The following is a 17,981-nucleotide window of genomic DNA, read 5'->3' as shown; positions in this document are numbered from 1 at the left end:
CTTGTAATATGTGATGCACTGATTTTTGTTGTCTTTAAAAAATTTTTAAAAATTTATTGGTATTAGAGATTGAACCCAGCAGTATTTAGCAGCTGAGCCACATATTCAGCCATTTTAATTTTTTATTTTGAGACAAGGTCTTGCTTAGTTGCTTAGGACCTTGTTCAGTTACTAGGCTGTCCTTGAACTTGGGATCCTCCTGCCTTAGCCTCCTGAGCACCTGGGATTACAGGCAGGCACCGCCACACCCTGCAGTTGTCCTTTTTGGATGCCTTTATGTATATTTGATAATGCATATATATGGTTTTTTAGTGTTTAACTGAAATAAAACCACAAGCTCTATCAGCTTGTTTGGGTTGGATGGTTTTCTTCAAGAATTAGTGATACTTGTCTGGGGATGTGGCTCAAGTGGTAGCGTGCTCGCCTGGCATGCGTGCGACCTGGGTTAGATCCTCAACACCACATACAAATAAAGTTGTTGTGTCTGCCAAAAAAAAAAAAAAAAATTAAATTCATTCTCTCTTAAAAAAAAAAAAAGAATTAGTGATACCTTGGTGCAGTAGTGTATGTCTATAATCCAAGAGACTCAGGAGGCTAAAACTTAGTGAGACCCTGTCTCAAAAAATATATATTAAAAAGACGGGATGTGGCTCAGTGGCTGAGAAGCCCTGTGTTCTATTCCTGCCACCCCATCCCACACCAAAAATGTTGATATTTGGAGGAAACAGTTAACAACTTTAATAGCAGTTGCTATCTTTCAGAATGACTTCTTCCTTCATACTTGAGAAAAATTTTCATTGTGGAATTTAAAGAGACTTGAGTAATTCCCATTCTTTAGCTATTGGGGTAACTCTAGGAGCCCTTTCATTGGGAATGTGAGAAGATTATCAAAGTACAGCCTTTTGGTCATGTTGGGCTGGTTATTACATGAGGAGTAGAGTTTTTTGTGTGCTTTTGGTATTCTCTTCTGCTTTATTAATATATTTCTCCATTTTTTCTTTCAGACAGAAAATTTGTTGTGGGATTATCTATAAAGGCCGTTTTGGAGAAGTCCTCATTGACACACATCTGTTCAAGCCTTGCTGCAGCAATAAGAAGACAGCTGCAGAGAAGCCAGAGGAGCAGGGGCCCGAACCTCTGCCCATCTCCACTCAGGAGTGGTGACTGAGTTTTATGTAGAAGGGGAACAAAAATGATTTAAATTTTGAAAAGACCACAAAGCAACAAACTGACCTTACTATTTTTAACTTGGATACCTGCTATTCTGCCAAAAGACAATTTTCTAGAATAGTTTTGAATGGGTTATTTTTTCCTCCAGTCCCATAAACTTTGAAGCCAGTGTCTAGCTTACTAAAAGAAAAAAGAAGTGTACATAATATTTAAGATGCTGAGTATTTCATAGGAAAGCTGAATGCTGCTGTAAAGTGCTCTTTAAGTCTTTTTTTTTTTTTTAATAATCCCCTTCTAATGAATTAAATTAGGGGAATTTCAGGGGACACAGATGGGATTTGTTGTATGATAAACCATATGTAGTTTTTAGTCTTTCTATATTGAGAAGCAGTGGTTGGGGCATTTTTTAAAGATGGCTGGCTACACTTGTTTTCCCTCATGTTAGTAGATTTGTCGTAACTCAATAACATGTCTTGCCCCCTAGAGGTAGTTGTTAATAATTTTGATATAATTGAGTCTCTCCAACTTTCTGATGAATCAAACCTGTACTACTGATGATTAAGCAGGACAGACTGAGCTTTTTGGTGCAAATACCTTGACGGAGGAAGTAATTTCTAATTATATATAGAGAAGCTTGACTGTATGTGTTGCATCCTGTGTCACCTTCCTTCATATTAATATTTGTTAAAGATTTTAATTTATGTGAAACTTTTCAAGCAGAATGAAATCTCCTCTTGGAGAAGAGGTGAGTAGGTGGGATAGATGAGATCTTATATGAATAGTACCAAAGCATTACCACACCGTGGAAAACACACTCTTAAAAATGTTAAACTATGTGCAAGTCTTCAGGATGGCACAAAACAAAGGTTAATGCTTCTTGGGCACGTTGCTTTTCGGGCTTGCCTGAGTGTGTAAATAATTGACTTTATTTGTGTTACATGACTGGTGACTTCATTGAAATCTTCACGATTCAGTTTTAGCTCTGGATTACTTCAGTTGACCTTTGTGAAGGTTCTATCTGCATAGAGTAGGTGTTTGACTTGTTTTAACCTGTTGGGGTTTTTGGTTTTTTTTTTTTCACTATTTAAAAGTAAAATTTACTAAGAAGAAAGGTGGGTTCATACTAAGGGGGTTAGTGTTGGTTTGACTTCTTTTATAGTCAGGCTTTGTGAACATTGAGATAATGCTGAAACTGGAGCTTTTAATTCTAAAATCCTTATTAAAAGCCTCTTATTGAACCCAAACCAAAGTATTCTTATTGCTTCTTTTCTAAAAATTCAGGAAAAAAATAGCACCAGTTCAAACTTTCCATACATGAGGGAGGAATATTTGCCTGCCTTGTAATAACATGACTCAGTGCTTATTTTTAAAACTGGATTATAAAAATTGGATAGCATCACAGTAAGGAGTGAGCCACTTTTTATGGGTACCTATAGTTTTATAGTTCTTAATCTAAACTTATATTTCTTCCTTTTGAGAAAATACCTACATGCTACAAGCCACCATATGCACAGACTACACAGTGATTTGGGTCAGCTCTCCCATAGCCTTTGAGGTGTATTACAAGAGTCCAGCCATTATCATTCTCCTGAGTTATTTTGAAATGGTTTTTTTTTTTTTTTGTACATTTTGGCTGCAGTATTGGTGGTAGAATATACTGTAATATGGATCATCTCTACTTCTGTATTTATTTATTTATTACTAGACCTCAACCACAGTCTTCTTTTTCCCCTTCCACCTTTCTTTGCCTGTAGGATGTACTGTATGTAGTCATGCACTTTGTATTAATATATTAGAAATCTACAGATCTGTTTTGTACTTTTTATACTGTTGGATACTTATAATCAAAACTTTTACTAGGTTATTGAATAAATTTAGTCTTATTAGAAAATAAAAGGAGATGTTTTGTGGCTTTGTGTTAAAGGTCTTTGGTCAGAATAATGTTTTTGTTCTGCACAGGTATTCCAGAATTATGAGGAATCCTAAGAGGTATAATCCACATCAATTCTCAGATTGTTTTATTTTCTGGGGAAGATTGATTTTATAGGCCAAACTTTTTGTAGTATTGTTGAAGTTTAATGTGTGGATGTGTGTAGGGATTGAACCTAGGGCCTCCCTCATACATGCTAGACAAGCACTCTACCACTGAGCCCCCTGCTTCCAAGCCCTATTGAAAAGTTTAAATTTTTCTTAAAAATTATTCAGATGATTTTGCTGGCACCTATTGTAGTTACTTTGAAGTTATGGAGTTAACTTCAAATAGTAGAAAGGTGACGGTATCTGTATTATCAATTGCTGTATAACAATTATCACAAACTTAGCGACTTAAAGCAAAATTTGTGCTAGGTGCTATCACATCTGTGTGTAATTCCAGCAACTCAGGAGGTTGAGGCAGGAAGAGTGTAGTTTAAGGACAGCCTCAGAAGGTCCCTGGTAATGTTAAAACTGAACACCTCCCACCCCTTCCCAATCTCTGATGGTGACCCCCCTACCCCCGCATACTGGGGGTTGAACCCAGATACTCTACTGAAGTACCAAGTGCATTCTTGACTTTTAGCTACTTCTAAACCATTCCATGCTGTTCACACTGCCCTTGCTACCTCAAAGTTTACTGGTGGCTTCATAGGACATTCCAAAGCCCTCATCTTATTTTTTCAGGCTTTTCACAGCAATTGATGTGATCAGTGGTTTCCCTGTTGAAATAATAATAATAAGTGTTATTATTGCAGTGCTGGGGATTGAACCCAGGACTTTCATCTTGTTTTATCTCCAGCCTTCTTGAGATATTCTTGACTGATAACACTGGCTTCCAGGTTATCTCTTAATTCAGATACTTGTTGGTCCAGGCTTTACCTTCAGCTTTCTCAGACCATCTCCATTCTCATGGTCCTAAATGTCATGTAAAATATGTTGGAATCTCTCAAACTGTCTGTAGAGCTTTATATCACTTAGGTTGCTGGCAGGAAGTTGATAGCTTATTGAAATTGAATAATTGGAGGAAAGTTTAACAAAGAGACTTTATTTATGTGTACAAGGTGTACAGGTACTTCAAGGGAGAGTATAGTTCTCAGGACCAGTAAGTTTGGTGCTAGTAATAGGATGCTGTTACTACTACTGCTGGTCTAATGGTTGAGGGAGGAAGTGGTCAATGGAAACAGGAGATAAACAGACCATGTTTAAAAGGGCAAGGGTTTGGAAGAAACAGCAGGAATAAACATTATCACTCTCCATCATTATTCCAATGTATGGAAGCACATACATTATTCAATAATGTATGTGCTTCCATACATTATTCCCCTTGACCCATTTCCACATCATATAACTAAGTAATATCTACTTGTCTTTAAGGTTTAACTCAGGCCCCACTTAGATAAGCCTTCTAAAACAAAACATTCTCTCCAACACGCATACATGGGATTATATGCTAAATGGGTTCCATGAAAGCCTGAACCATATTTTGTCACCATTATAGCATCAATGCATTTAATTAAAAAAATATTTTTATTCAAAAGTGGGGATTGAACCCAGGGCCTGCCTCATGCATGCTAGGCAGTTGGTCTGCCATTGAGTTATATCCCTAGCTTTTTTTAAATTAATTTATTGAATACTGGGATTGAACCCATGAGTGTTTTATCACTGAGCTATATCACTAGCCCTTTTAATTTTTAAAAATTTTAGACAGGGTCTCATTTAAATTGCTGGGTCACGGTCTTGCCTGCCCTTGAACTTGTGATCCTCCTGCTTCAGAGTCCTAGATTGCTTGGATTACAGTGTATGCCACTATGCGTGTGTTTTTCCCTTTTGGAAATGAATAAGTCTGCAGTGAAAACTGTGGCAGTTTTAAAACAGACTTTTTTATTCAAGTACTAATTAAGCTCCTATATCCAATACCCAGTGAGTGATACCCAATACCCACTGAGTGTTCTAACCAGTCATTTGACACTTGAGAAATCATGGGGCTAGAAACAATAGTCCTTTTAATATCACCAGGGCATAGATGAACAAATGATGGAATTAGAAGACTTGGATTGAAATCTTGGTTTTTCTTCTTAACTGACCATGATCTCTGATAAATTTTATCTATGTTCATTTCCTCTTCTATAAGCTGTAGAAAATAATCTGAAACAGTTGTAGTTAAGAGCAAAAGAGAATGCATCCTAGTGGCCCTAGCCTATACATAATAGGTGCACAGTGGTAAGTTTGTTCCATCATTTGTTCGTTCAGACTTTAGTACTGAAGTCTTAATTGGATATGCTTGGAATGAAAATTCTTTATTATTCAAGATCCCCACTACCACCATCATCACCACAAAACAAGTCGTAAAGCTTTATTAGGTTTCAGGGCTTGGGAACATATATTCCTAAGGTTATTTTACTTGGGAAGCACATGAATCCCAGAATTGGGGATTGTATAGAGAGCATAAGTGATGCCAGGTTTGATCTCACAAAAGTTCTGAAAACAAGAAGTGACCATGTTAGGCCCTCAGGATGATTTTTCTGAGGTAAAATTTGATTCCTATAGGGCTGGGGCCGTAGCTCAGTGGTAGAGCACTTGCCTAACGTGTGAGGCATTGGGTTTAATCCTCAGCACCACATGAACAAAATAAAGGCATTCTGTCCATCTATAACTATAAAAAATAATAATAAAAAAATAAAATTGACTCCTATAACAACACTGTGGAACCAATTCGTAAAACACATCTCTTCCGCCTCAAGGGCTAAAGCTCCAACCTGTTTCTTTTAGCAGAAAGTCCTGAAACAGCTGCAAGGGGGCACCCACCATTCACATTATAGGTTACAGAGTGGCTCCCCTTCCCCCTGGTTACATTAGGACCAAAGACGGTGCCACTTAAGGGCATGAATCCAGGGTGTTTATAGGTTTACTGGCTTCTGAGACATCTTAGTAAATCAGTGACAGGAGGTGAAGTAGGGATCTGATATCTTAAGGGTTATTTCTAAAGCATTGTTAGGTTATCAATCTCTGAATTGCTGATATAATTGTCTGATATAAATACTATTTTCTTATTTTTGAAGAACTAAAACCATTTTATTTATTCCCAGTGATGTATGAATTATTGAGAAGCTGCCATAGAGAAATGCCGGGAGAAAAAGCTCTCTGGTGCCAATTTAACCGGCTGCGCTTCTACCCAGACCCAGTGACTTCTCAGCGTATGTTACCTGAATGTCCACGAGGTGGAGCCAGTCACACGTAGTATGGCATCCTGAGGAAGTTTTTGGGTCATCCAGTTTAGCGCCCCTATTTTACATATGAAGAAACTGACCTAATGGTCACCCAGCAGTTCATTTTAGCACTAAATTGAAATAATTAATTGCTGCTTCTATGGTCTGCTAAATTATTTCAGCTCATATATAAGCCTTGGAAACATTTAAAAAAACTTTGGTGAACCTATTTCCCTTTGTTTAACCAAAATAGTTTTAATCTTAAGTAAGAACTAAGGGACAACCTTTACCTTTTTGTGCAGTTGGGTTATCACAAAGGAGAAAGAAAGCAGACTCCTATCCCTGGTGCCGTTGTCCTCCATGAGTGCCACTGTGGGCAAGTACCTGCCTTGTGGGATGTAATCCTTGGATATCAGATTCTGTGGCCCACAGTTCTAAACCTCTGGGAATATTATAATGGACATTATCCCTGTTGTCAAGTGCCTTACATTCTTTGGAGAACAATAACAAATTCTAATATGAGGATAAGTACAATGTGCTGTTAGTACATGGAAAAGATTCCAAGCCAGGTGTCTTGGCACATGGGAGACTGAGGCAGGAGGATTACAAGTTAAAAGCCAGTCTCAGCAACTTCATGAGGCCTTAAGCATCTCAGTGAGACCCTGTCTCTAAATTTAAACAAACAAATAAATAAATAAAAGAAAAAGGTTAACTAGTAAGAAACTGATTAATGGTAATACCCAAAATTGTGTAAATTAAGCAGAAATCTGAGAAACTGAAAAACAATGAGATGTATTTAGACAAAAACAGCTTGTTTTTTAACTTAAAAGTTAAGCCTTCTTGGTATACTTATTTTCAAAAGTTTCATCAAAGTATAGTATTTCTGTTTTGTTTTTTTTTTTTTTTTTGCCTTTGCAGTGCTGGATATCAAACTCAGGGTCTTGTACATGCTAGGCAAGTGCTCTACCCCTGATCTATACCCCCAGCCCTCATCAAAATATAATACAAATTGGGAGGGACACTTAAATCTTAAGGGATTTTAACCGCTGGGCACATCTATGTAACTTGCATTCAGTTTATGAAACAGAAGGTGACCAGAAGACCCTTCATCTTCTGTCCCATTTGTTCTCAGTCACTACCTTCCTCAAGGGTAACTGCTATCCCAACATTTAACAATATAAATTAATTTTGCCTGGTTGTTGTACTTCATATAAATGAAATTGTGTAACATGTACTAATTTCTAGATCATTCTAATTTTAGATCATTCCCATTAACACTATAGCATTTTACTATGTGAATGTACCACAATTTTTTTGGAGGCATTTGGAGTAAACATTCCTAGTACATGTCTTTTGAAAATATGGATGCATCTGGGCATTTGGGGCATGCCTGTAATCCCAGTAACTGGAGGCTGAGGCAGCGGGATTCCAAGGTCAAAGCCATGCTGAGCAATTTAGAGAGACCCTGTGTCACAATAAAAAGGGCTGGGGGACCGGGGATCAGTTCAGTTGGTAGAATGCTTACCTTGCATGCACAAAGCACTGGTTTCAATCCCCAGCGCGGGTGGGGGAGGAAGAAGGAGACGCTGGGGATGTGGCTCAGTAGTTAAGTGCTCCTGGGTTCAATCCCCGGTACCCAAAAAAAAAAAGAAAGAAAGAAAGAGGAGAGGGAGGGAGATGAGAGTGGGGAAAAAAGAAATGAAGGAATGGAAAATATGGATGCATTTTTGTTGAGTATCTAGGGGTAGAATTGTCATAGAGTATAGACACTTTTAATGTTAGGAGAAAGAAGCAAATCGATTTTCTATTGAATCCCACCTCATCAACCAGTAAAGTACTGGGAATGGAATCTCTAGGGCACTCTACCTTGTTGTTTTTTTTGTTGCTGTTGTGGGTGGGGGGGCTACTGGGGATTGAACTCAGGAGCACCCGACCACTGAGCCATATCCCCAGCCTTATTTTGTATTTTATTTAGAAACAGGGTCTCACTGAGTTGACTTTTTGCTGAAGTTGGCTTTGAACTTTGATCCTCCTCAGCCTCCTTAGTCACTGGGTGTGTGCCACTCTGCCCGGCTCCCCTGCCACTTTTTTTTATGGTGCTGGGGATTGAACCCAGGGCCTTGTGCATGCGAAGCAAGCACTATACCAACTGAGCTATATCCCCAACCCACTCTACCCCTGTCCTTTTAATTTTTTTATTTTGAGATAGGGTTTACCTAAGTTGCCAAGGCTGGCTTCAAACTTGTGATCCTCTTGCCTCAGCCTCCTGAGTTGCTGGAACTACAAGCATGTGCCACTGAACTGGATTTATTGACTTTAATAATATATAGATATATATTATATAACATATTAGATGAATTTTGCTCACATGATTTCCTGAATAATGGATTTTATTCACAAGATGTAGGGTGCAGTGGACTCATGCATTAAACATGACATTTTTCATACCAGTCCAAATATCCATAGCTAATAAAGCAACCTGTTGAACTTTAAAATATATATATATATATATATGTTCCAGGACTATGGAAGATAACCCCAATGCACAGAATGTTCAAGCACCTTATATAAATGTACTAAACTTTCATATAATCTATACAAATTGTCCTGTACACTTTTTTCTTCCACATACTTCAAATCATCTGAAGATTAATTATTATACCTAAGACAATGTGCTGTATAAAAGTTGTTCATTATTTATGGGATAGTGAGAAGATATTTAGTACAGCCACAATTCCCCCCTCCCCACATATTTTCAAGGTGATTGGATGAATCTGCAAATGTGGAACCCATGGATACAGATGGCTGACTGTATTCTCATTTAAAGACAAGGTAACAATGTTTATTAAAAGAAGAATTGCTTGTAATTCTAACTTTTCACTCCCATTCCCCACTTCAGGATCAGCCTTGGTCTTTTATCTTTGAATCCAGAACTCAGTGTCCAGCCTGTGTTCTTTTCTAGTAGTTATTTATGTTCCACTGCTACATAAGCAGTTTTCCAAGTCAGTAGATGGCCGAAGTCAAAGAGGTTTTTTTCCCCTTTATGGCTATATCAGCACCGAAGAAATACTGTCAGGGAGAAGAGGAGAGATCTTCAGTGATTTCTACTGTGTAGTTCTTTGGAACAGTAGACTTCTTTGGCAGTGTAGGAGAAAGCAGGTCATCCATGCTTATAAAAGCGGAGGGTAAAGGATAGTTTACTGAGATAAAAAGGAATGCTAGCCACACATGGTGTCTGTAGGTTCTCATGTGTGTAAAAGCCTTGAACCCACTTATTCCTCCACGCCATCTTTTTTCTTTTTTTCCTTAGGAGATGTCTTACGTGACTGACCGTGTTGGCCAGGTTGCTCTCAAACTCCTGGGTTCAATTGGTCCTTCTGCCTGAGCCTCCCCCATAGCTATAGGTGGCATCACCATACCCAGCAGCATGCCATCTCTTCATGTGGAATATTTAGAAAAATATTTGACAACAACAATCTGACAGTTAAGGTACAAAATGTGTCCTCACAATGACAAAAGATTCACAAAGTAGCTTCTGAAAAGCTAATTTCTGATTTTACTCCTTTGCTTACAAAGAAAATTTACACACACACACACTTGTCCAGGCTGGCCTCAAACTTGTAATCCTCCTGCCTCAGCCTCACAAATTGCTGGAATCACAGGCGTGTACTACCGTGCCAGGAGTGAATATAAAGAACCTTTATAACTCAACAGTAAAAAGACAATTAAGAGAATTAAAATTTGGGTAAAGGATATGCATAGCTGTTTTCTGAAAGAAGATATGCAATTGGCCAGTAAGCACATGAAAAGATGTTCAACTTCTTCAGACATTAGGGAAATGCAAACAAAAAACCCAATGAGATTACTGTTTCATACCTACTAGTGTAGTATAATAATAATAATAAGGGAAAATAACAGGCTTTGCCCCGGTTTTGAAGAAATTAGAACCTAGGAGTGCTTAATCACTGAGCCACATCCCCAGCACTCTTATATTTTATTTACAGACAGGGTCTTACTAAGTTGCTTAGGGCCTCTCTAAGTTGCTGAGGCTGCCTTTGAACTCAACATCCTCCTGCCTCAGCCTCCAGAGTCTCATCATGCCTGACCTACATGTATAAATCTTGAAAACATAATGCCGAATGAAAGAAGCCAACTACAAAAGGTCATATATTGTATGATTCCAGTTTTATGAAATGTTTAGGATAGACAAATATAGAGTCTGAAACTAGATTGGGGATAAAAGCAGGGAGGAATTGTAGTGATGCTAATAGATCTGGGGTTTCTCTTTTTGGGGTGATGGAAGTGTTCTGGAATTAGATGATAGCAATAGTTGCATATCATTGAATATAATAAATTTTACACTTGAACATAGTTAAAATAATACATTTATATTCTATAAATTTTATCTCAAGTATAAATAACCTGGTTTAGGTACAAGGGCGTTCACTGTATTGCTCTCTTTAAAAACAGGGGTCTATGGTTGGGGCTCAATGGTTGAGTGCTTGCCTAGCATGTGTGAGGCACTGGGTTCAATCCCCGGCCCCAAATAAAAATAAATAAAGGTATTGTGTCCACCTACAACTAAAAAATTTTTTAAAATTATATATGTGTGTGTGTGCATATATATATATATGCACACACACATATATATATATATATATACATATATATAAACAGGAAAAATCAAAAGACAAAGAAAAAGAAAGTGCTCAATAGGGTACTTGAATAAACTGTGCTAGACTTATATGTACAATTTTGTAGTAATTTTTTAATTACTTGTTAATGTGAAAAGATTTCCATGATTTTTTTGTTTGTTTGTTTATACTGGGGATTGAACTCAGGGGTCCTTTACAACTGAACTACATCCCTTGAACTTGCACTCCTTCTTCCTTAGCCTCTTAATTCACTGATATTGCAGGTGTTAACTACCTCACCTGGCTGTTCATACTATGGGGTAAAGAAAAATGACTTGCAAAGTAATATTTAAGGAATGATACAAATTTTTGGGAAAAAAAAGAATACTAGAGAGAGAGAGAGTAGAAGGGCATATGCTTAATGTTAGATAGCCCTGGGGGATGGTTTTCCTTTTTACTTCTAGGTGTTCTCTAATTTTTCTCAATAAGCTCATTTTTTCCCCCCCAGTGCTGGGGATGGAACCTGGGGCCCTTGTGTGCTACACCTACAGTCCTAATATTGTATGTTTTTAAAGTTGTGTTAAAAACAGAACTGAAAGGCAGAAGATTCCAGCCCTAGCTCTGAAGTTTCCCTTTCTTAGCCACCACCCCACCATTCTTCTTTCTCTTAACAGATAATGGTGAAATAATTGGCTTAATTGAGGGGTCTAAATATTCTGAAGATCTGTGTTGCCAGGACTCTTAGACTTGTCCAAAGCTGTGTTTTCCTGTTAGAAAAACATCAAAAGCGGAGGCCAGGAGAAGTGTCTCTTGATAAGGAGGAAATCAATTTAGAGAATGTCAATAGAGTGGTCCCTCTACTGCTTGGCCACTTGCATTGAATATTTCCTGCTGGCTCTTTCTATCTCTCTAGTGTAGGCGGTAAAAAAAAAAAAAAAAATGAACAACAAAAAAAAGATCATTGTGTTAGCAATAAAATTGTCAGGGCAGCACCTGGGAGCTACTTTAATTGAGTCTTTGAGCCCTTTCTGGTAATTCCACTTTTTAGATGTTTCAAACTATATTGTAAACTCTTCATTCACATTCAAACTTAGCACCTTTTACTGCAGTCTAGAGATTTAAATGTTAAAAATAACAACTTTTTAGGATTGGGTAGAAACAAAAAATAAAGCTAAACATTTCCAGAACCTGAAATATATTCTTGTGCGTCATTTTGCTTTTTAAAATGAAAATTTTTACATGATAGGGCTTTTTTGTTTGTTTTTAGTATACTTAGCAAGTTGAAAAACAATATAAAAGCAGCATTTTAAAGGGACTTACTAGCCAGGAGCATAAAAGTTAAACACTTTTAGAGTCTCAATAAATTATGAGATTATTTTTACTATCAACCAAAAGAAAATGATACATTTATTAGCTCTTTACTAAATTATGTGAGTTTGGGAAGTTTTTTTTTTTTTTTAAGAATGCTGCTCACATTTTAAATTTTTTAGAATTTTTATTTATTTATTTATTTGTTGTAGATAAACACAATGCCTTTATTTCACTTATTTATTTTTTTTGTGTGTGTGGTGCTGAGGATCGAATCTAGTGCCTCACACTGCTAGGTGAGCACTCTACCACTGAGCCACAATCCCAGCCCTCTTTTTTTTTTTTAAGTTGAAGATGGACACAATACCTTTATTTAATTTATTTATATGTAGTGCTGAGGATCAAACCCCAGGCCTCACACATGCTAGGTGAGTGCTCTACAGCTGAGCCACAACCCCTGCCCAACTTTGGGAAATTTATATAACCTGTGTCTTTTTTTGGGGGGGGGGGTTGTGGTGTGGTGGTGGTGGTGGTGTTGGGGATTAAACCCAGGGCCTGTGCATGTGAGGCAAACACTCTACCAATTGAGCTATACCCCCAGCCCTGTATCTTGTTTTTTTTTGTTTGTTTGTTTTTTTAACTATTTTTGTGTGTGTGTGTGTGGTGATTAAACCTGTTTCCCTCACTCATGTGAGGTAAGTGTTCTGCCACTGAACTACATTCCCCAACCCTCAGGTTTTCTTTTTCTTTTTCTTCGTTTCTTTTGGCAGGGATTGAACCCAGGAACACTTAACAACTGAGCCACATCCTCAGACCTTTTTATTTTTTATTTTGAGACAGGGTCTCACTAAGTTGCTTAGGGCCTCACTTGTGATCCTCCTGTCTCACCCTCCCATGTTGCTGGGACTACAGGTGTGTGCCACTGTGCCCGGAAGATTTTCTTTTTTAAAGATCGGAATCTTAAGACCTAACCCACTGTGAAAGCCATGGAGTTTAACTATTCAGCAAACCCACCAAGGAAGGATTTACTGTCAGTTCTAAGGAGTACAATGAGCTGCTGGCAATCAGATGTTAGTACCCTTGGGATCTGCCTCCCCTTTGAGGTAAGTAAGAGTGTTATGGGCCAATCCATATTGCCTTGACCAGACAAACTCCATTTTAACCTGAGACTCCATTTCTTGTAAGAAATGCTTCTCCTATGAGAAAACCCCGCCTCTGCCACCTCCTGGTAAGCACACCCTGTTTGACAACAGAATGGCGGTTAAAAAAAAGTTTTTGTTTTTCTTATACAATGTATTATTAAGAAATGCATTTGTAAAGATGTTCTCCATTTAGTTCCCATTTTTCTTGGGCAGTGTACTGTACCCTGAACTGGTCATTCTGACCCACTTCCTACATTGCTATGGTTTTGACTTACTGGTAGCTTGTGGGTTTTGGCTATAAAAGAGATATCCTACCTTCTGCATTGGGTCAAGTTTGCAGAGGTGACTTGATTGCTGTCCTTCCAACCCTCCATGGCAAATAAAGTTCCATGTCTTGCTTCAAGACTGACCTGGTGATTTATTTCAAACATGCCATAAGATCATGCTCTTCTGGGACAACCCCCAGGGAGTGGCTGACCTCAGTGGGGTACAGGTATGGGCACTCTAACCCAGGAAGAGCCTCCCTTCTTGAGTCAGCTTTGCTCCGGAGTTGTGGATGTTCTCAGGTTGGTCAACACTGTCAGATCTGCAGGGTGCTCTGAGGCTTTTCCTACTCAATCCTGCTTCTTCTCCCTTTTCTTCAATAGGTGTCAGATCTGCAGTGTGGTCTGAAGATATCCACTCCCTAAGCTTACTTTTCCCAGTTTTTCTCTTCCACATGCATTGTTGACCAATAAACACCTTGCATTCCCATCTCCATCTGCTTTCCAGAGGACTCAACTGACACATTCAGATTTGTTATATGCCAAGAGGGTGATCGAACATAAAAAAATTCTAAATAATGTCTTACATGTAGAAATCCCCCAATTAATGTTTAATATCTCAAACTCATGGACTCTAAGGATCTTCCTGACTAAGTCTCCCAAGGAGCTAGGATTACAAGTGTGTACTACTGCACCCAACTGGTCTAGCCAATTTGACACATAAAACTATTCATCACAAAATGCATCAAGTTTCATTCTTACTGTAGGTCAATGATAATATATAAACAGTTATTTCTGCTTTCTATTGGCTCATTCATTCATTTGTTCAAGAACTATTTCTTGGCTGGGCATGGTGGTGTTATCCAGAGCTGGGGTAATGCTCAAGTTACTGCTACCTGTCACTACCCCATGCCAGACTGAAGACAATAATTGTTCAGAACCCTGGGCATCAGGACTTAAAGGTGTCTACATCCAGGGCAGCTCCTGACAGGACAGTGTGTTTGTTGAAATCAGATGATCACAACAGTGGATTCCAACTGGACATAGTCTAGCTGGGGCTATGTACCAGGGCACTATGATACCTGGACATCTTTTGATGTGAAGGTGAAAGCTGGTGGTTATATAGTAAAATAGGACAAATTCAAGCATTAAAAAAAAAAAATCTCCTTTGAAGCTGAATTTTTGAATTTCCCTCAAGGGAAATCAACCAAACACCTTGTTAGCTGTGCCCTTCATTTTGTAGGCATTAAATCTTCAATTTCAATTTCTTCCTTTTTCTTTTATCCCTGTGCTTATAACCATACCCTCAATCCTTGGACAAATACCCAAATTTCCTTCTTTGTAGTCATTATACACCTTTTTAAAGAATGTCTTTTTTAAATATGTATTTATATTTTAGTTGTAGTTGGACACAATACCTTCACTTTATTCATTTATTTTTATGTGATGCTAAGGATTGAACCCAGGGCCTCGCATATTCTAGGTGAATGCCATGTCACTGAGCCACAACCCCAGCCCTCATTATACACCTTCTAAAAGATTTTTTTGTTTTGTCATTTAGATTCAGAATAAAATATTCTATTCTATTTTTGTCTAGCATAAATGGCCATACCTTTTAATGTTTTCTTAATAAGTAATGTAGAAGATATATAATGGCTGTTATGGTAGTTATGTCTCCCCGCTGCCAACCCGCATGGGAGAATTACCTGGTTTTAGCAATACCATCCTTGCCTTTAATAGTCTGGCAAGAAATAATGAAAATATACCCTTCAACAAAGTTCCGCTGAGGACAACTGAGTAGCTAAGGTACTGAGCTAGGCAAATTCAATTATAACCTTTCTAATTCAACTGTGCACTAGCTTTCAGGTCTTGCAATGTGACCCTCTTGACCTGAAAGGATGAATGCACCTTGAAAGAATGAGCAGATTACTTGCTTCCCATCAGCAGGCTTAAGCGCTGTATTTTCATGGCTTGTGTAATAAAGCTTTGAAAAGAACACAGTTAAAGTGATAATCATTAGCCAGAGAAGGAAATGATTTAACTTAACCGTATTTCAATTCTTTTAAACAAATTCTGTCCTGGGAATATATGCAAACAGCTGGTTGCTTTCCTCAGTGAATGTCGTACAGCCACCTGCCCTGGAAGAATTTGACTCCATTCAGTTAAAATTAACAAAGAGCATTTTTTCAAACATCTCAAGAATGATGTAAATAGCTGGGTAGATTAATAGCAGAAATAATCTTTGTTTTATCAAATGAATAACTGTGAATGTGCTTTGTGAACCCTACAAAGTATGCTAAAAATATGCTGTCATTTTTTTTACTTGTGTACATAAAACACACAGACTGATACATTGTATCTTCCACATAATAATTTTGCTATGTATTGCGCCAAAAAGTGAAATAATTTTGATAATTCTTTTCCAAGATCAGTGAGTTTTTCTTTCCTTTTTTAAAATTTACTTTTTAAAAATAAATGATAGCAGAATGCATTACAACTCTTATTACATATATATATATATATATATATATATATATAGCACAAATTTTCATATCTCTGGTTGTATATAAAGTATGTTCACAACAATTCGTGTCTTCATACATGTACTTTGGATAATGATGTCCATCACATTCCACCATCATTGCTAACCCCTGCCCTCTCTTCCCCCCTCCCCCAAGTTTTTCTTTCTTTTTTACTTTTTCTCTCTTTCCCTAGTAGAGTATAGCCTCAGTGTCCCATTGATTTTTGTAATTCCTTGAAAGGATCATTTCTGATTGTCTATGTAATATGTATCCATTTTAGGAAGTTCTTTTTTTTTTTTTTTTTTTTTTTTTTTTTGCGGTACTGGGGATTGAACCCAAGGTCTCACACATGCTAGGCAAGTGCTCTGCCTCTAAGCTACATCCCAGCCCAGGAAGGTTTGAAAAAGAAGAAATGTATGAAAAATAAAGCAAACAATATCATAACTCCATCACTCTGTGGTTGTAGTCAATGATATTTTAGGTTTTTTCCTTCTTATCTTTTTCCTACTCACATAAATATGTATGTATACATATGAGAATGATAGATATTTTATATAATACCATATTTAAGAGAAAATATAGATAGTGATTAACATTGTCAGATTATTTAGATTTGAATTCTGAATCATTGACTTTCTAATTGTGGAAATCTGGGCTGTTTGCTTATCTGTGTAATTCAGTTTCCTTGGGTGTAATGTATTCTATTAGTGGCCTATTCTGTAGGGTTATTGTGAGGATTAAGTTAATTAGTACATATAAAGCACTTAGAACAGTCTCTAAGGGCTGGAGATGTAGTTCAGTGGTAGAATACATGTTTATTATGCATGAGACCCTGCAGGACTCAAAAGACAAACAAAAAACCCAGATTTCTTTTCTTTTCTTTATCCTGAGGATTGAACCCAGGGGCACTTTTGTCACTGAGCTACATCCCTAGCCCTTTTTATTTTTGGAGAGAGAGTCCCTTCAAGTTGCCCGGGCTGGCCTCAAACTTGCAATCCTCCTGCCTCAACCTTCTAAATTACTGAGATTAGAGGCAGGTGCCACTGTGCCCTGCATATAATGAACATATGTGTACATATATATACATTTTTTGTGGTACTGGGGATTGAACCCAGGGCCTTGCACCTGCTAGGCAAGCATTTTACCACTGAGATACATCCCCAGCTCTTTTAAAAATTTTGTTTTGAGACAGGGTCTTGCTAAATTGCTGGGGCTGTCCTTAATTTTGTGATCTTTCTGCCTTAGCATCCCAGTAGCTGAGATAAGTGGCATGCACCTTCTTACCTGCTTCATAATGAATATATATCTATATATCTATATCTATATATACATATATATTTTGGTACTGGGGTTGAACTCAGGGACATGTAACGACTGAGCCGCATCCCCAGCCCTTTTTAATATTTAGAGACAGGGGCTTACTGAGTTGCTCATTGCTTCACTAAGTTGCTCAAACTGCCTTTGAACTTGGAATACTCCTGCCTCAGTCTCTTGAGCCTTGGGGATTACAGATGTGCACCACCATGCTGGGCCTGATTTTTTTTTTTTTTTTTTTTTTTTTTTGTGGGAGGTGCCTGGGATTAACCTCAGGGGCACTTGACCCCTGAACCACATCCCCAGCTCTATTTTGTATTTTATTTACAGACAGGGTCTCATGAGTTCCTTAGTGCCTGGCCATTGCTGAGGCTGGCTTTGAATTTGGGATCCTCCTGCATCCATCTCCCAAGCTGCTGGGTGAATATCTTAATAAGTAAAGTATTTT

General features: G+C 37.8%; 1 protein-coding gene across 1 annotated transcript in view; it reads left to right on the top strand.

Moving 5' to 3' along the window:
• Sinhcaf (SIN3-HDAC complex associated factor) overlaps positions 1–2,997 on the top strand; it is a 32,932-nt gene extending 29,935 nt beyond the window's left edge. The window contains exon 6 of the mRNA XM_076852745.1: positions 1,005–2,997. Within this exon, the coding sequence (XP_076708860.1) occupies positions 1,005–1,164 (160 nt within the window). The 3' untranslated portion in view covers positions 1,165–2,997. The remainder of the gene's footprint in view (positions 1–1,004) is intronic.
• Positions 2,998–17,981: the final 14,984 nt, after the last annotated feature.

The sequence above is a fragment of the Callospermophilus lateralis genome, chromosome 4 (genome assembly GCF_048772815.1).
Source record: "Callospermophilus lateralis isolate mCalLat2 chromosome 4, mCalLat2.hap1, whole genome shotgun sequence".
NCBI lineage: Eukaryota > Metazoa > Chordata > Mammalia > Rodentia > Sciuridae > Callospermophilus > Callospermophilus lateralis.
Note: the sequence above shows the minus strand (reverse complement) of the source record. Positions and strands in the feature narration are given on the sequence as shown.